Source organism: Ammospiza nelsoni, chromosome 3 (assembly GCF_027579445.1).
Source record: "Ammospiza nelsoni isolate bAmmNel1 chromosome 3, bAmmNel1.pri, whole genome shotgun sequence".
In the NCBI taxonomy this organism is placed as follows: Eukaryota; Metazoa; Chordata; class Aves; order Passeriformes; family Passerellidae; genus Ammospiza; species Ammospiza nelsoni.
Genome location: NC_080635.1, coordinates 6,608,566 through 6,628,524, shown reverse-complemented (window position 1 = coordinate 6,628,524; position 19,959 = coordinate 6,608,566). Strand labels below are relative to the sequence as shown.

General features: G+C 46.0%; 1 protein-coding gene across 1 annotated transcript in view; it reads right to left on the bottom strand.

Annotated features, from left to right (window-relative positions):
- Nucleotides 1–429: 429 nt before the first annotated feature.
- EHD3 (EH domain containing 3) overlaps nucleotides 430–19,959 on the bottom strand; it is a 28,951-nt gene continuing 9,421 nt past the window's right edge. Inside the window, exons 3-6 of the mRNA XM_059467301.1 lie at nucleotides 18,051–18,148; nucleotides 4,914–5,326; nucleotides 3,756–3,920; nucleotides 430–2,447 (exon numbers count right to left, since the gene is read on the bottom strand). Of these exons, the coding sequence (XP_059323284.1) occupies nucleotides 1,920–2,447; nucleotides 3,756–3,920; nucleotides 4,914–5,326; nucleotides 18,051–18,148 (1,204 nt within the window). The 3' untranslated portion in view covers nucleotides 430–1,919. The remainder of the gene's footprint in view (nucleotides 2,448–3,755; nucleotides 3,921–4,913; nucleotides 5,327–18,050; nucleotides 18,149–19,959) is intronic.

Sequence of the window (19,959 nt, the reverse complement as noted above, 5' to 3'; positions counted from 1 at the left end):
GAAAGAAAAAAGAAGAAATAGAATTAGTCAGTAAGATTTAAGACTGAGGTTTTTTGCATCCATTCAGATCTTGATAAATTCATACCATTCTCATCTGTGACTGGCAGGAAGGAACTCTTTCAATATATTCCTTTTTCTACTGAAATGTGGTGGTTACTTCTCCCCTATATTGAACAGGGTGGATCACAGGTGCAATTCCTGTTGCTTTGGCAAAAATGGAGGTTGTGATTAGACTGCCAAGAGACAAAGATGTTGCAGATGTCACCCAGTCATTGAGCAGTGCACACCCGAGTCCAGCTGGGCTGATCTGTACATGCACTTTTGGGAATGTGCATAAGCATAATCTCCTCCCTTTGCTGCACTTACAAATAAGCTTTTTTTTTTCCTTTTCAGCTGCATTTCATTTCACTGTAAAAAGAAGCAGACAGATCTGGCCTTTCTTTTTTAATAATGTCTTAGGACCAGGGTACAAAAAAGGTTAATGCATTAATTTTTAAGACAAGTGATAAATGTACTGCAATAAGCACATCCTACATACACAGAATATATTTCTCTATATAATATGAACACAAGAGATATAAAATAAGTTATACTTATCTTGGTTTTTCATCACAGTAGGAGCTCAGCTTATATAAAGTGACAACAGGATCGGAACAACACGCTGCTCCAAAGCAACAACAAAAACCAGAATAGTGCGCGCGCACGTGTGTGTTGAGGCAGTGAAACAGAAAATGGAGGCAATTCTGTTAAAATCAGGTCTTGGAAACAAAAATTTCATAGAGCATGAAAGAAGTGGGGAAGGTCTCTTGGCTCAGGGTAGAAGTTCTGGAGGGGATCAAGTGTAAGAGTGTGGTGAGCAGTGTGTGAAGGCTGACGCCTTGGCTGGGTCTGTGGAGGCACAGAGCAGAGCAAGCTCTGCCAGTGCCCCTGGGTGTTCTGCCCCTGTGGTGGATCCAGTGTGGGGTTTGTGTCTGTGCAGTGAGGACGGGGCTCGTGGCTGTCACTGTGCACGATGAGAGCAAACACGAATCACTTCACAGGGATCACAGACACCAGCACTGGCCAAAGAGCAAACAGGACCCACTGGCTGTGCCATGCTGGGTGAGCCTGGAAGCAGTGCTCCTCCCTTCCACCCACCTCATGTCCACCTCTAGGGCCCCCTCCCTTGCTCCCCTTGGAGTGTGGCTCTCTTGGCTGGGCCTGCAGAACAAATCTCCCCTGGGGACTGAATGGGAGGTGGTGGTGACTGGGAACTCTGAGTGCCTGCCCCACAGTGAACAACGAGGAACTCCAGCTGCCCAGTTCAGAGCTCTTTCAGATTTTATTGATGTATTTTTCTATAAGGACAGGGGAAGAACGTTTGTAAAACTTGCATCTTAACGGTGAATCAAGGTTCCTAAAGTTCTTAACTCTGGGGTTTAGTATCTAGTGTTTTAGTGTGGTCTTATGTTAATTAGGAAATGCTCTTTATTTTGGCCAATAGCTTGAAGACCTTGTGGTTTCTCTTAGTCTCCTGAATTTTGCAAGACCCATTAAAAGGCAGAAGGTGCAGCCAAAGCTCAGGAGTGATACTGGCAGTTAGCAGATTTCTATTAGTGCCTATTCCACTCTCCAAAAATGCAGTCCTGTTCAGGTTTTCTTCTACTCTCGCTTAACAGAGTCTCCTACTTTGCAACATCCTTCCTTTACCTTCATATTTACAGACTACACGTTAGAAAGAGGGACAGTACACTGGAAGAGTTAATTGCATATCATGAAGGATTGGACTTTTTTGTTCTGCTTTAGATTTTGTTCTTCATACAGCAAAGTAGGTACAAATCCAAACGTGATCTCACATCTAAAGGTATAATTTAAGTAAACATGTTGTTCTAGATCTTTCATTTTTCCCCTCCCTTCCCCTCTCCCCTGTAACTTTTCTTTCACTCTGTTATTTTCCTCTTGGACGGAGGGAGGAGATGGGAAGGGAGCTCATTTGGCAGCTCGTGACCCTCCAACTTGACTTTAATGAGATGATTCGCCAAGGCAAACTCCTCATCATCCAGCATGCCATCTTTGTCGATGTCAGCCAGTTTCCAGATCTTGCCCAGCACGGTGTTGGGCAGCTTGGACCTTACCATCTCCTTCTTGGCGTTGGCACCAGTTATTTTGCCGTCGACGGGCGAGAGCGTGTAGAAGATCTCGTCGTACATGGGCTTGTCCCTGGCCACCACCCACTCGGCGTCGTCGATGCCCTCGCCGGCGCCCTCGCCGTAGCCGTGGCCGAAGGGGCCGTGCAGGGTGCCCTCGAAGGCTCCTCCCTTCACCATCTGCGTCGGCCGCTGGGACTCCTCCTGGCGCACCAGCACCATCAGCTGCGCGATGTCGTTGGCCAGCATGTCTTCCACCGTCTCCAGCAGCTTGCTCTTCAGCGGCTGGAACTTGCTAAAATCCTGCGCTTGCAGCTGATCCTTAAAAATGGGACAGCACGGCGAGAGGTGAGCGACATGGAGGAGTAATGGTGTGCAGGGGGTGCCTGTCTGCTGCTGCAGAGGAGTGGGGAATTTGGCATTCCTTCCTCTGACAGCCCTGCTTTCAGCATGGCATGGGGTCTCCCCAGCTGGCCTTGCTCTCACTTTAATCCTCCCCTAAGTCCTACAGAAAATGACCACATAGCTCAAGGCAAACTGGTTGTGTGCTCTTGCTACCTCCCCCAGCCAGCGCTCTGTGTTCCCTCCCCTTCTGCGCTCTGGGAAGGAGATGCCACCTGGCAAAAGACCACTGTACTCATCACCATGCAGTGCATCTTTCAGATGCCATCAGTGGTGAGCATGTCTTTACAGCATGGCTCAGGTTCTGTAATTTCACAGCTAAGCAAAAGGGCTTTGAGTAGGGCCTGCAGAGAACTCTCTCCTAGCTGCAGAAAGACCTACAGCTTTATCTTTCACCCTCTACTCATTAAATCCACACTATTCACTCCAACTGGATTCATACAGTTTGGGGTTTTTTAACACACATTTTAACAAGCAGTGAAGGAGATCTATTGGCTACACCCCACAGATCTCATTCCAAACAATTTAGGGAGAATATTTTTTCAAAAACAGGCAAATGCTGTTTTCCATAGGTAACTAATAGCAACCTCAAGAGCTAGAACTCGTATCAGGTTTTTGCTTGGACTGAAGCCACACAGCAATGCAGCAGTGTCCAGCATTGCTTGAATGTACAATACAAGGCTCTGATCCAAGGGCCTTTGAAGTTTTTGACTTGTGTGAACCCTGGGCCAGTTCTGTGGTCTGCAGAACAAAAAGCCTGCTTCTCTGCTTAAAATAGAAAAGGGGCTTAAAGTTTTTACACCTTCCTTTCTCTCCTTCTAGAAACAAAGAGTTAAGTAGAAGACAAATATAGCTCTTGAGGAATGTGCCATATGTAGCCCTTTCAGGACACAGCTTTCCTTTTGTTATAAATTGCTTAAGCCTGAAAAATCTGCAAATGGAACTTGGAATTAAAAATAAAGAAAAACAGAAGAAATCATTTGCTGCAAAGTGCTATTCAGGCGAAGATATCAGCAATGAAAGTGAAGCTGTAATGCCTCACATGAGCTCTATGTGTAAGAAGTGCTCATGCCCAAATATAGCCTGCAGATATTTTAAGGCACATTTCAACATTAGAGCAGGCTTTTCCCACAGGTGGCAACAATCAATGTCTGCATGGCTCTGTTGTATCCCTGCAGTTACTCCAATGCTCTTTCCCTGGATGTTTGCCAGAATTCCAATGCTTACCTGCATCTTCCTCAGGTTAGGGAAGTCTCCTGGTGAGATCTGATGCTCCCGTTCAATGCGGGCATAAATATCTCCCAAGTTGTTAACAAGCTCCTTCTTTTTATTGTCTTTGCCAAACATTGAGGGCATTTCCTTCTTTAGTGAACTGATGATGTAGGCATGGACCTGAAGGGAATTAAATTATATGGAATGAAGGCAAATGTTGAATAGCACATCAGAAAATTCCTCTCAGCAGAGAATCTGTGCCCAGGACTTGCCTCCATCTTGTCCCACCCCGAAGAGCAAGCTCAGCTCCTCAGCCTGCCTAGACCTATGGATTGTTATTCCAGTGCTCAATGCTCAGCTGTGTGCTCTGTCTGTGCTGAGACAAGGCAAAAACAAGTGTAGTCCTGAGCATACAGACAGTGACATTCATATGCACCTTCTGGAGGGAGTGGTATTTTTTTTTCTTCCACTGGGCATGGCCTTCGAGGGAACAGTCCCTTCCCAGTCCAAACACACAGGTTCAGTGTTTTAGTATGAATACCAGTCCTTAACTTATGCAACATTGTGGCTTTTTTTCCCAATGGTGAACCAAGCATTTTTTCTTGAAATGAAGACCCTTGCACTGAAAGCTTTTGAGGGATCTTTTGATCTCTTTCCTCAATTGATGTGGGTTTTTTCGTGTATTTTTAAGGGCTTCTTTCAGTTCATTTCAAATACTCAGGGATACTACAGGCTTATTTATCATTTCTGTGTCTCCACCTCAAATGTGGTGGAGATGTGCATCCATCTTAGTCAGGTATCTCTCTTGGCTAAGAAAGTTTTAAGTAAAAAACCTAGAGCTTATCAATTCCCTTGGTGTATGATTCTGATATACTGAATTGGTTGGTCCTAATTCTCAAGTTGCTACCACAGAGCAACTGCTTTCCAGATCCCTTCAAGTGCTACCTGGTTTATCTGTAGTTACCTTCCTTACTATGGACCCCCATGACTGACACACCAAACCAAGGGGTTTTCTTCCCATACTGGCATAGGGCTGAGCCTGAGTTAAATGGGATGGAAAAAGAGTAGGATCCACCAGCTCTGCAAGCTGAGCTGGCCAGAACCACTTCTCCATGGGCTGCCTGCTGCAGACAGCCCACACTGAGTGCTCGGGGCTTCCATGAGCACACCTACCTTGGCCAGGCGCGCTCGCTTGATGAGATCATTGAGCTTCCTGAGGGCAGCGTTGCGGGGCAGGCTCTGGATGTCCCTGAACAGGTCCTGCTCCTCCGCCTCAAACAGCTTGCGGTTGTCGGGGATGAGCAGGGGGTGGGACCAGAAGGAGCCGATGTAGACTCGGATGACCTCGGGAGTGTTGACGATCTTCCCCAGGGACCACATGAGGGCACCGTACACCCGCATCAGCTGCTGAGTCTCTATCTGGTCAGCCTTGTTGAGTACAACTCTCATCTTGTCCTCGTGGTTCTTCAGGGCCTTGATGACCTCAGAGAATTCATCAGAGATGTCCAGCTTGTGAGCATCAAAGAGGAGAATGATGCGGTCAACCCGCTCCGCGAACCACTCCAGTACAGCAGCGAAGTCATAACCTGCAGGGGGGGCAGGAAGAGCAGAGATGCAGCAAATGTGGGAGTTGAGAGCCTTCCTGCACCTAACTGAGGGTAAGCTTGCAAGGAAGCGGCTTTCCCAGTAGAGCAGGTAGCTTGATAAGGAGATGAGGCACTGTCCATACATTTAAGGACAGGTCTTGTCCTCTCCACATTAAGAGATCACTCAAAGAAGTCTTGAACTTGTGCTCCAGATGTTCATTCAAATGCACATCAAGGAGCAACTGCTGTATTCAAACTCACTGCAGAAGTCTTGTATGTGGCACAAGAGAGGTTTAATTTGTGAATGACTGGCCATCAGCACAGCCTACATGGAAAGCTGGGTCATTGCAATACTTGTAGCCAGACTGGTTTGAGATGCCTATCTCCACTGCTTAATAAATCTTAGGTCTTGTTGTGCAAGACTAACTTTATCCCATCCAATTCAGAACCCAGGATGCAAATAGCAGAGTAACCATCCTGTCATACCTGCTGCATGTGCACAAAGCCAAATGATTTGTGCTCACTTAGCCAAGAGCCTGACACTCAGCAGAGACAGCATTGCTGTGAACAGCAGAGGCAGGCGCAGGCCAGGAACACTGGGTTCAAATTTCACGTGCCTCAGGACTAAACATAATGGATTCAGTGTCAGACTGGGTCCACCTCTAAGCATGATAAATAGTGTGTGGAGAAGTCCCTAAAACAATAGTAATGACAGAAAAAATTACATTTTTTCCTAGCTCTGTGGTGGTTTTTATTGTGCTTTAAAGTCTTGGTGAGAGACTGGTTGGTTCTGTCCCCCTGCTCTGTCAGGCTCTCTTATGCTGTGCAATATTTGGGGTTGAGTCACCAGAGTGCTGCACTTTGTTAAGGGAAATCAGGACAGGGCAAATGCTATTTGCATTCAAATCCTTTAATACACTATTTTAATCTTGGCTTTCATGAATAAATACATGATAATTAGTTTGGTGCTTTTTCCTCCTGCTCCCCTTACTTTTTCTTCCTTTTTTCCTTCTGTCCCTTCTAAAACCTAGAAGGCAACCAGTGCATCCCAATGATTAGACTGGAACTACAGAGGGGAGGATAGCTGAGCTCTGATCTTGCTTTTTCATCCTTTTTCTTCCATATGACTAAGCAAACTGGAGTGAAATCCTGCCTCTCATGTCAGGAGTACAGCCTGTGTGAACCGTCTCTTCAGCTGGATAAATTTGTATTAACTTTTTGCCACTGAGAACTTGCATACAACTTCAAAGTCTTATTGCTGGGCAGTGTTACAGTTTCCTGCTGACAGGAAAAGGGGGTGCAGAGTGTGGGCATGTGAGGTGTGTGAGGTGTGGACACTGTCCTGCTCTCTTCCATGGGATCTACAGAGATCTCATATGAAAGATCTTTGTCCCACCAGTGTCCTTCTGCTCATTGGGACACAGTGTCTCCTCTCACAACAGCAATGGTGAGAGGAGCAATGCTGGGCCCTGGCTCTTTGCTCAGCTATGTTTGATACTGAGAACTTCAGGGAATTCAGAATCAGTGGTAGCTTTGACAAAGACCTGCTGAGCATTCAATATATTGCATATATTATATTGATATATTATACTGATAGCTACCTATCTTGCTCAGTCCATGTGTGTGACCTCAAACACAGTCCCAAGTCAGTTTTTTAAAACGGAAATAAACTTGATCCTGCTCGCTTTCAGATGTTAACAGCCTTTTTTAACCTTAGGTGCTAACCTCAGCTTTTTACCCTCAGCTGCTCTGGCTGCAGGGAGCTCTGCTCCACTGCCCCAGTGGTGCAAAGATCAGGGTGCTGACTCCCTCCTAACCTGTGCTGGGGCACTGGCAGCAGGACAAAGTCGATGCTGATACCTCACTTCACTCAGCCAGGCTGTCAGCTGTCCCTCTGCAGGCTGATCAAAGGCTGTGCAAACAGGGACCTCCCATGCCCCCTCAAACCTTGCTAAACAGAGATATACAGACTTTATGTGCACTTCTGCCAGGGCTGGAAGTCATCTGGCATGGCAGGACAGTTTGTTCTTCATGCACAGAGCTACACAGCTTGCTTTTTCATCATGGGAGCAGTGAGTCAGGGTGACTTTATTTGGAGATGTTTGTGCATTTAACCTTGTAAAATCTCATGGACTGGGATGTTTTCTTGTCAAGCTGCCACAGGTTTGAATTGTACCATAGCTGCTTCGTCCAGTCCTTTTCTTGGGAGAATCAGATGGAAAACAGTCATGGTCTCTAGGCTACCTTGTAATGCTACAGTGATGTCCTGTCACAGATCATGTGGATGGTTTCCCTCTGACAGCAGAGGAGCAGTCACTGTTACACTCTCTGTTGTGTTAACAGGGGCTGGGATGAGTTAGGGAAAGTGTCTGCACCTGACACTCAGTCCGCCTTGCAGGGATTTAGTAAAAGTGGGAACTGATTATTTAAAAGGGAGGTATAGAAAAAATGTGTAATTGTAGTTTTGGTATTAACTGAGTACTTGGGAGACTGACCTTAGCCTGGGTCTCAAGGTTTGTCCAAAAGTATCTTTAGGTGCTTAGCTCTCATGATTTTTATCCTCTATCAAGCTTGCATCCACAGTGGCACTTAAAAGGTATCTATTTACTGAGCCTCTCTTTCCCTATTAACAAAAATAAATGTTGCTCTATCCAGCAAGAAAAGGAAATTAATATCTGCTCAGACCCTCTGCGTATTCCCAGCTGCTACAGTAATATACAATGAGTCCTGAATGTCCCTGTGGGCTTCATTAAATGACCAGATTGATTAGCAGACCTTCTTTCCTAGCCTCTTTGCTGGCTCAGAGATATTCTCTGGACAGCTGTCCTGCATATCTCCATTAAAGAGAGAACAAAGCCCTGGAGAGCAACACTTGCTGTTGGCTGCTCTGAGACATCACCATGGATGTGGTTTACATCCCATGCTGGGACAAAAGCCCATCCCAAACCCTCCCCTTGTGTGTCCCTCTGGCTCTGGGGAGCCTCTCCTGTTGGTGCCCAGCTGAGCAAGAAACAAGTCTGGTGTGTGCAGTGCTACTGATCACAGCTGCATTCCTCTGTATGGGGGCACCTGGCAGGAAAAACGAGGTGCAAGTGTAGGTATTCTGTTCTCAGGTGATGGAGGGAAAGAGGGAAAACTATTTTGAGTGCTGTAAAATTCCTTAACAAACAGCATGATGTGGGACAGAGCTCTGTTTACAGCTATCTACTCAGAGTCCCTGACTGTGGTGGTGTTTTCATACACAGTGCCCAGAGAATTGCTACAGATGTGATTCATGGGGTTGATTTGTAGTCTTGCTTTTAGTGTATAATAGATTGTTACCAAAGCATTTGGATAGCAGGATGACAGTGTAAATGGCTAAGGGCAAGCTATTAATAAAGGTGTTTCAGAAGAAGGTCTTAGATTAATATTTTAACATTTAGTTTGGAGCTTTCATTTTTGGAAGGCTTTTCAATGCCACAGAGAACTCAGGGCATTTTGCCTGGCTCTAGCCAGAGCTGGAGGTGTTCAAAACCCGAAAACATGAGGCTCATTCTGTAACTAAACTTAAGCATTATCGCCTCACTTTGGATTCCTCCCTCCTGCCCCTTTTTCATTCCACAGATGCACTGGGCCTGCCTCTTTCTTCTGGCAAGAACTACTCTTCATCTGCAGTCAAATTAGGAGTTTTCCTGGTGTTCCTTGCTCATTCCACTGCAATTGTATTATGTCTCCCTGTGTTGTAGGGTGTTGCTAAGGCCTCTCACAAAGCAGGCAGGCACTATCTCAGCTCTGGCAGTGTTCCAGGGGTGGGTGATGCTGTCCATGGAACTCAGCAGGGTTTATTGTGAACTTACAGGGTGGCTGTGAAGCCATCTGCTTGCCAAAGCTGCATTAATGCAAAACCATTATTACAGGGATGTTCAGACAGAACTGTAAAGGGAAGAATTTGCTGTTCAGTAATTCCTGTCTGTTGTACTTGCATCCCTGTTGGAAAATATGCTGCATATTTAAACATTCTCTAACATCACTGCTGCAGCTTCTTTCACAACCTCCAGATAAGGTGAACGTGAAGAGAAAACGAATCCAAATCATACAGCAGTAGGAGGACAAGATGAACATGATAACAATTTTATTCCATCAGATTTTTTTTTTTCATGGGACAGGTTTCCTTCTGACAGCATGAAAAGGACTCAACAGACTTAACACAAAGCTGACAAGTCAGCAGGACTGTCGGTGGGTTCAGCCTGCAGAGAAAATTACATTCTTGCAGACACCTTGCCACCTAGACTCCATAAGGCAGGCTGGCCTGATGAACTCCTGCCTGTGCAGCACTGGCATACCTGGCACCATGCATTTCCCCAGGAGCTGGCAGGATTGTGCAATTACATCCTGTCAAGTCAGATCAGGCATGATACAGTCTTTATGCTGACTGTGAGGAGATGGATGATACCTGACCCAGCACAAAATCTGCCTGGCTATAAGATTGTAAAGCCAATTTGAACCAGCAAGGAGTGGGCATGCACTGGTTCAGCATTTCTCACCATGCAGTTACACTGGTTGTTGGTTTAGGTTTATTTAGTTTGTGCTGTATTTTTTTACTGGTAGGAAGCAAACAGGTGATTTCCTGTCTTGTGGAACCAGAGCCACAGGTCCTGTAGTAGTAGAGTTCAGATGGGGCTGAATGGAAACAGTGAGATCAAGAAGTGCTGAAAACCCCAAAGCTGCTGCTCTACACCAGATATTTCACAGCTTGCTGTTATTACTGCTGTAAACTGTGCTGCTGCTGCTGCTTTTAGCAATTACTTCTTTCCTGCTGAATTTTAGTCACTGGGAGCTTCATTCTCATCTTTCTAAAGCTGGTGTTATCTAGAGATGAAAGATTTACCAGAGAGTTTTATGGCAGTGTCCCTATTTGTCAAGTGGGGGACTGGCTCTGATTGTCTGAGGACAACATCCCAAGGTGACACTGAACACTGACTGCCTAGGGAGGGAACAGCTCTGGGGAGATGAAATTAAATGAAATGAATGCTGGTTCCAGGGAGCTTATTACTTAAATTTGTGTAATTGAGTAATAGAGCTTTGAGGCTCAGTCTGACTGGTCAAGTCCTCCCTGAGAGCCCTTCAGAGGCCAGGGAAGACAACTTGTGTCATTGCAAAGCAAGCAGGCAGCCCACACTGGAGGGGGACAATGTGCCAGGAGGGGCAGGTGTTACCCAAATGTGACAGATGGCTGTGAGCAAGGAGAAGGAAGGTCACACGATGGTCACAGGAAGAAGATGAGGGGAGGGAGGGAGGGGGAAGTTACAGATCCCTCTGAGGACACACAAAGTGGGAGTGGGAAGCTGGGTTGGGTGGCAGTTGTGGTGTCCTAGAGAGAAGGGTGCTGGGTAAGAGATTCAGAGAGGAAACAGCTGGGACTGGGTGGAAGAGCAGTGATTTGAGCAAGTTTCCATCAAGGTGAGGAGCTGGGGGTGCCAGCAAGGAGAGGACAGAAGGGATGATGAAAAGCAAGGGATGGGTACTGGATACACCTCACTGCAGCTCATCCTAAAAAACCTCTGTAAAAAGCTGCCATGCTCCTCTCTGGAAGTGGCTGCCTCCCAAGGGAATATAAAGAGATTCCTGTAGTGCACATCTGTGGGTGTGTTGGGAAGTACACAGAAGGCCTTTGGGATGAAAAGATTTCTTTGAATGTCACATGCCCTAATTTTTAGACAGGCCCCAGCTTGCCAATCACTTCTGCCTGTGCCTATACTCAAATAATCTGTCCTGGAGCTGCTGATTCAGAGCACTGGGAGCTTCACATTTCCTCCTCTTCTGTACCAAGAACTAATGGAAACATTAAATACCTTTTGGAGGCTTTAAGGTTTCCAAAGCAAAGGAAAAGGACTCAAAGCACAGCAGGTCTCTGTTCTCAGCTAGCAACAATGCTAACTAACATGAATATAACCAGTACCTGGAGTGCCAGACTGTGTGGCTTTTTGCTTTCATGTTGTTTACTGCAAGGGCTTCAGGGTGGGGAAGAGCCTGATGAGGCTCTGGCTTTATGTCACTGGAAAGTCAATGAAACCTCACTAGGCACATTCAAACCAGGTGGAGGAAAGCTCAGGAGAGCATTTCCAGAGCTCCTGTTTAGCTCCTGTGTACACAGAGCCAGAACTTGTCCCATCCTCAAGTTTTTATCTTTGCCACTTGTGACAGATGGGCCTGAGCATTACCTGGTACTTGGGCCAATTCTAAAAACTAAATTCTAAAACAGCTTCTGGACAGGTTTTGAGACCTCAGAAGGCACCTGAATACAGGCCAAGTTTTCCAAAGAAGTCAGTACATAACAGCATTGATGTGTAACTGGGATTCCAATGAACTTTTTTTTTACTATAGCATCCAAACACAAACTGAATTCTCCTGTATTCATACTTCAAATTTCAGGAGCAATCATGTTTGAAAAGCTGCCCTGAAATGGCCACCCGTGACTGACAGCTCCCAGGGACCCAGGAAACACATTCCTTCTGCATTGTTACTCAGGATGCTGAAAGAATGCATGATGGGCATAAATAATGCAAATTGATGAGATGCTGATGGCATGACCATCTTCCCTCTATGCAATAGATACTTGGAATATTTCTGGAGTGCACAGTGCACAACAAATGGACAAGCTGCACAGCTGTTCTAAAACTCAGACTTGTTTAGTAACACAAATGAAATGCTTGCTGTATGTTAATAGGAATAGAAAAAAGCACAGCCCTTTCCATATGTGCAGCCATTTAATCTTGTTCTTTGGTGCTGCTTTTTTTTGCTCTTCCAGTTCTGCAACTGCAAAATATATCAGTATTTCCAACTCTAATAATGGAGACAGTCCCTCTCCCCCCTAGTACCCAACAAAATATTGGTTTGACTTTCTCAAACCCCAAATATGATCTTGACCTTCTGTTTGCATACTGCTTTCAGGTCAGAAGAGTTAGGCTCATGGCTTCATATATTTCTAGAAATAAAAATGAGAACTGTGCAGATTTTCTGCTCATTTTTGTGTTGTTTTTTAAGAGGAAGTGCAGAGCAGTGTGCCTGTAAGAGCTGAGCATTTCAGTGGAACAGCATGTGTTAAGTGAGACTGTGATAAAATCAGGCAGGTTGGCAGAGCAGCTGTAATGGAGGTGAACTGGAAAGTCAAAACCAAGCAGTGCACTTTCACCCTCCCAGGCAGAGTGAAATACAGAATATAAGCAAACATCACCAGTGGGGAGTATTATAGCAAATATTTGAAATGCCTCCCCTTTGGAGGCTTCCAGGGTGGATGCCTTTAGTTTGTATCATGCTGTTGCTAGCACACGTGACAAAACTCCTCAGAAAAAATATTTTTTTGTTGCCATTGTACCCTAAACAGCCTTGCATGAAGTGGGAGAACATCAATTCCCTTGGTGTTTGCCTTTCCCTTCCAAGCATGGCTGTTTGAGACACAGCCAGGCTGAGAGCTCTGCACTGCCCAACACTGTTGCTATTGGCATTTTTCTTATTGCTGTCAGGCTGGTGAGTGATTAAGTGTCCCTGGTGCTGAAGCTGCTGGCCATTTGGGAATTTTGCTTTCCCAGGAGAAGGGTGAGGCTGGTGGCTGGGGTTTTTTCCCTTGGTTATGAAGCCAGCAGGATGGAACTGAGTGGAAGGCTGGGAAAATACTGGAATAGTGTATACTGGAAAGCAAGCCAATGAGGAATGACACTGCCAGTCCTCACCTCCTGCCTAGGAGCTTGTGGTCACTGCTAACCCAGGAAAGGGAGAAGGCAGCGCACAGAGAGGGAGCATGAAGTGATCAGGATATATCCAGGAAGTGCTACCCCAAAAGAGGGACCAAACTCAGCTTGGCCAAGGTGCCACTGAGCTTGGCAGACATCAGCTCAGCTCAGGGCAGATGTGGGCTGAGACAGATGGGCAGCAGAGCGTGCAGGGCTCAGCCCCCAGGGATGGCTCTGCCACTGAAGCACACGAGTTCTTTGTTGCCAGGTGGCTCCATTAGCAGGGCAGACTCACAGGGTGATGAATTATGAGGAAGTCCTCACTCCTGTCCTGGCTCTGCATGACCTGATCTGTGGTCCTCCCCTCTGTCCTCATTTATTTCAGTCATCCCCTCCTCATTTTCCCTCCCAGCAGGCTGGCCTGAGCTCATTATGTGACACCAGAACAGTGCTTTGCAAGTGGATGGCATTTGTATCATTATCAAATTGTCAAAGCAGACAAGACTGGGCTGCTTTGGTTCAAACACCTCCCCCATGGGCAGTTCTGCAGCCTCATGCTCCCCTAGAAACAAATAACAAAAATTACACAGAGCAAGGAGCAAGGCAATGCAATCATTAGTTCTTTAAATGTGGACACAGATTCATGCCCCAGACTGTAAAAAAGATCAGAAGAGAAATGGCTGCCTTCCAGGCAAGGATGATACAGAAGCAGTGAAGGACAGGATGCTTTGGGCCAGGACATCCTGGAAATGTTAGCCACTAAGGCCTGTAAATGACACCTGTGCATCCCAGGGAGTCTGGCTACCACACCTGAGACACTGTGGGTGCCCACCACAAAGCAGTGCATGAGTCAGGAGCTCAGGAGGCCAAATTAGTGCAGCAGCTCCTGGGCTACACATTTTATGAGGGTCTGAGAGCAGCAGCAGCAGCAGCTGTGTCAGTGCTGGGGATGTCAGTGCATGTCAGAGGGATGTGCACTTCAGCTCTGACAGACTCATCACCCTCAAGTGCTGACAGACCTAAACCAGCAGCTCTGCTACTGGGAAACTCCCTGGGCTCTCTGTGGGGAAGGGGCTCTTTATGGCCATGCAGTCCTGGGGGAGAGCCAGGGCAGAGCTTTGTTTGCTGGGATTATGCAGCATTCCTTGCAGCAAAGCTCTGCTGCTGGCACCAACACCAGCACCCTGTGCCTGTGCACACCCTGGCTCATCTGTCACCTTTAACATGCGGTGAATTTAATTCAGGGTTGAGTTCAGACAAGTGAAATGCTTCCAAACCTGGACTTGGCCCCTGAATCAGTCCTTTAAACCCTGTTCCCTTGCTCCTGCTCTTTGAAACATGGATGCAGTGACAGGAACAGCTACTGCTTTGAAATTCAGGGCTATAAGGTGGCTCTCATGGATTGCTAAACTCTGACAGCCTGGTATTCTGCTAAGCTGACACTGTATGGATTAACTAATGCTCCTGACGTCTAATGGGGAGAGAGATGGACTTGTCATGTTCCCACTGAGAGGAATTTCCTATTTTTAGAAATGCTGCTGGTTCTCATGGGATGGGCAGGCTGGGAAAGCCTGTCTCATCTTTTACATCTTTACTTTCCCCCTCAAATTTATGACAGAATGCTGCTTCACTATCTGCTCTCTTCCCTGACACTGCACCCCAGGTACCCCAGTCTGAGGGTCTCAGAACCTACAGTGGGGGTAAAAAAGCATTCCTGTTCCAAGCAGTCAGGAAACTTCAAAGTCTCTTGGAAAACCTCTGTGAGACTCCCTCAGGTATTGCTTCATTCCCAAGTGAAATCTGAGCAGGCTGGGAAGGTATAGAAGGAGCAGAATTTTGTTGTGTCAGCATTTTTAGCCCTCTCTTGTTTTCTGCCTAGCCCATGTTACTGCTCTGTCTGCCTCCAAAACCAGCTTGCTCATGAGGTCAGCTTGGCTTGTTAGCTTGGTGGCAAAGGTGTCAGCCTCAGCACTTTTTCCTGTTCCTCTTCCATGGGAGCTGGGAGGTGGCTCCTCCCTTTCCAACACCTCGAGATAAGCTCAAGCCAATGCCTGGCAGCAGCCCTTCCTAAACACAGGCACCTCAGCACTCTTTTGGCTCTTCCTGCTCCCTGGAGACAGACATTGCTGGAGTTTCCCAGCCTCAACAAAGCCATACTGACCTAAACCAGGTGAAGATCTTGTCCTGCATCTATTGCAAGGTCATCTGACCTGGCCCACATGAGCACTTCCATCTGTCCCAGATGTAAATGGTGACAAAGCAAGGTCCCACCTACACTGTATTTTTAACTGTTGTGATTAGATCAGTGACAGCCCCCTGAGATACAGCAGAGCAAATTCCTGGGCTGGCAGGATGATCAGGAGATGGCTGATCCATCTGGGGTTGCTTCCTGGCTGAAGGGCTGAATGACCCTGACACACTGTAGTCACAGGGCCAATGTGCCAATTTTCTGCCCTAAGTGCACTGAATTGCACTGGGGGCAGAGAAGCTGGCCAGGAAGAACCTGCTCCACATGCTGGGACAGGCCTCCAGTTCTGCAAACATGTACAGCATGCAGAAATGTACAGAACTGGGACTCCCCTTTAGCCTCCTCAGCTCTTTCCAAATGTTTGCAGAGGCATTACTGCCTTGGGTTAAAGTACACCAGTGACTTTTGTAACAGTGCACAGCTGTGTTACAAGCATGTTCTGCCACTGCTGCCAGTTATTACAGTAGCTGCAAAGTACAGAATTGTTTAGGTTAGAAAACATCTTCAGGATCATTGAATCCAACTGTAAACCTAGCACTGGCCTCAACCCATAGATCTGTCCCATGCATTTAGATCCCTCTACAGATTCCTGTTCCTACCTCCAGCACACCAACACTGCAGCCAGAACGGTGGAATCTTCACACTGGCTGAGGGGCTCTCACTTATCTTAATTTAATATCTTAATATTGATTAAGATATTAAACATGACTGGCCCCAGTGTGAGCCCTGGGCAACACCACCTGTGACTGGCTCCCAGCTGGATTTAACTCTTTTCATTTATTAAAGTTTAGGCAGGCAATATCCTCAGCCTTTCCCCATCCAGGAATTTGGTCATCTTATCACATCAGGCTGGTCAAGCAGGACCTGCCTTTGATAAGCTTGTGTTGCCTGGCCTGATCCATGATGATGATCAGTTCCATGAGCTTTGCCAGCCCCAAGGTCACACTGACAGGATCCAGAATGGGACACCAAGACCCACTGGAAAGCTGACAGGGAAATTTTTGCAGAAGGAGCAGCAAGTAGTGCCAGTGTATTCTGCAGGAGGGTATTTTTAGTTCTGTAAACAGCTGAAATGTAGGAAAATCTTGCAATACATGTTGGCATTTGAATTAGTGAGGAAATTTGGAAAAGGGGCTTGAAATGGGTCCTTTTTGACTCACCTATACCTTCTTTTTAGTTTTTTTTTTTTTTTTAATAGTAAAAATACTTCCTCCTAAGCAAGTTTCTTTCACTGTGATAATTCCACAGGAGGATTGGTTGCTTTCAGTGGCATTTTTTGACTGGAAAATGTCTACACCACATAATACAATTTTTTTTAATATTTTTTTTAATACTTTCTGCTGAGGGAAGGAATGCTTGCACAGCATATTTTTCAACTTTCTCATGAAGGCTGGCACACCTTGGAATTTCTGATCCCCTAGCAGTGCAGAGGCCCACACTGAAAGAGGTTAATGTGAGGGGATTTTTGTGAACTGTAGCTGTGTTTTATTGACACTTCCTTGCTAGTTAAGGTTCCTGTGGTGGAAAATCCCAGCAAAACAAACAGACCTGGCTTTGTGCAGGGTGGCTGCTTGATTAAAAGAAAAAAGGAAGTTTCCAAGAAAAATTTCAATGCAAAAGTGTAATAGAACTTGGAAAGTCATGAGTAATCTGAAATCTTATGGGGCAGAACATGGAAATATGGGAAAGGCCTCAGCACTTTGGGTTGGAGCCTGTGCTGCTGAAACTCAGCTGTGCACTGTTAATGGGCAGTGTGCATGAGAACTGAGCTCAAACCTGAATGCTGAGATTACTGCTCTTGGCTTTCTTCCAGTGAAATGGTGCATAGCTCCCAGCTTTATCTAAGGAACCTTCCAGAAATGCAAGCTAGGCCACCATCACCTCACAGAGACAGAAGGTGACCACAGAGGTTTAAAGATGTTGCTGTGGGTGAGTCTGAGTGAGCTCAGAAGCTCACTGAGAGACTTTGTGCTATTCATCAGCTCCAGCTACAAGGGTCTGTGGTGACAGGACAAGGAGGAATGGCTTTAAACTGGAAAAGGACAGGCTTTTATTGGATATTGAGGAGAAATTCTTCACTGTGAGGGTGCTGAGGCACTGGCACAGCTTGTCCCAAGAAGCTGTGGATGCCCCATCCCTGGAAGGGTTCAAGGCCAGGTTGGACAAGGCTTTGAGCAACCTGGTCTAGTGGAAGGTGTGGCACACCTTCCTATCTATGGCAGGGGTTGGAACTAGAGGATCTTTGTCTCTTCAAACCCAAATTACTCTAGGATTTTATGATTTAGTGTCCACAGGCTTTCCAGATTCCCTACTGCAATGCAGAACTTGAGTGCCAATGGTTCTTTAAACCAAATCCAGTCTTGCACTAGGATTTAGGGAGCCTGGGCAGTGCAAGAAACCAGGCAGATTACAATGGGGGCCTTGGCCATGGATCATCAGTGGCTTACTGATGATCCATTACTCATCTCAAGCCACTGAGAGCAACTGGTTCTGCAAAGCAGAGAGGCATCACTTGACTCTGATAGAAATCTCTCCTGTGGGTAATACTGGACTGTGACACTGCTGAGCTTGTCAGCAGCCTGCCCTGAAAACATATAAATTCTCTGCAGGACATTAGCCATGTCCCTTTGGTCTCCATGTGCAAAGAAATGCTGTAGCTTTGAGAGGCTCCCACCACTGCTTTTATCCTAGTTTGAAGTGAAAATCATATACAGTTCCTTTGGTTTTCATTACTGTCATTTAGAAGAGAACTGAACTTGGGACTTACCTCTGCTAATTCTCTGCTTTTCTCCAGAAAGGATTCCTGGAGTATCAATGACACTGATGCTCTCTAATACAGGGTTAGGTAGCTGGGCACAGACAAACCTGTGGGGAAAATAAATGTGTTTAAAAACATTAAAAATGCAAAACACAGTCATGATGTGCTGCACATCACAGGCAGCATGGGACAAGTCAGACTCTGATCTCTCAAGTCTTCAGCTGGAGCTTGGAGCTACTGTTACTTAGAGAAATGAGAAAGAAACTAGAACTAAACACTTTTCTCTGTTTTGCTGCCTCTGGAACATGGGTCTCAGTCAAGACCTATGACAGGTTGTTTTATATAGGCCCCAAGTTGTGAATTATGAAAATATTTGGGTTTTGGTTTATGTGCTGTTTAGATTTTAACAAGAAATGGTATTTGTTTTTCTTTGGTTGAGCATTCCCCTGAAGACTTCTGAACTCAAGTGAACTGAAATAACTTGCTTTAAAAAAAAATCAGCAATTCTGTAGGACTTCTGTTCTCTTTCAAATCTGTCTTTAAAAGACAAAATGTGCTATTATTGCAGCATGGAAGTAGTAAAGCACAGGCAGCATGAGATCTCAAGAGGTTGCTGAGTCTATCCTCTTGCCTCAAGGCAGGATCAGTCAGGTTATTTGTCTAAAGTGTTCTTCAAATCCATAACAATGCAGACTCACCAACATTTGCTGTGAGTCTACTCCATTACTTAATAACCTTTACAGTAAATCCTCTTTTTTTAATGTCTAATCTAAATTTCATATGCTATAATGCTCCTCAGTCAAAAACACAATTGATGTGGAAAATGACTTATTTTTCCCCTCTTGTCACAATGCACACTATTGCCATCCTGCTCCCCTCAGTCTTTCCTCTACAGAAATCAATTTGGAGGTTATTTATTTCTTTTTCCTGTCTCTTCTAGTTCTCTCTAGCTGCCTTTCCAGCTCATTTCTAAATCCCTGAAGACCCTTGCAGCTTCCTTTGGGTCCTCTCAAGCTGCTCCACATATTTCTTCTCCAGGCAGGATGCCACAAGCTGACATTCTCCAGCCATGGCTCACCCTGCTGGTGCTGAGCACAGAGCATGGATTGCTCCTTATCTCTTAGACTTGACAGTCTGTTTATACATCTCACTGACATGTTTGCTTTTTTAACAGCACTATGACACTGTTAGCTCACATTCACTCTGTAATTCACTGCTCCCCCCTCTGCAGCTCCATTTCTGTGTAATTGCTCTTTAGCTGGTTGTTCCCCATCCTGTGTCTATGCAAATAATAAGAGTCACTTGTGCTTTGTGGGCTGCAGCTCATCTATTTCAGTTGCTAGTAACAGCAAAGGACACTAAAAGCCTATCTGCTTCCTGGTAGCATTTCATGGACAGCCTTTTTGGGATGGCATTCCAGGCAGCTCTGACTCTGTGTGTGTGTACATATGCATATTAATAGGGTGGTGTGACATCCAGGCACAAAAACCACGGTGCTGTGGGAGGAGGCAGAACCACAGAGGGTGGGGGTTGCTGCAAGGACCACTCCGTGCAGACAGGGCAGATGCAGCCCTGCACTGCTCTCTCTGATGAGTGTCTGGCTCTGCAGGAGCCCCTGCACCTCTCAATTCCTGCAGGCTATGCCACAATTGTTCCACTTGTCTGACCCCAAGAAGATTCTGATCAGAGTGACTCCTCATGGGTTAAAGAGTGTCTCCTCCCCTAAGCTGTCAGCTATTTCAGACCACATATTACAGCTTCCCACATCTCCAGCTTGGCAGGTGGCAACAGGGAGCATTTCTGAATGTGTAATAACTCTTATCAAAGAGGGGGGGACTGGCTTGATTATCCTGTTGCGTGCCAGGCACAGCAGCAGAGAACAAAAGGCTCAGGAGGTCACGTTATTCCCTTGTCCTGC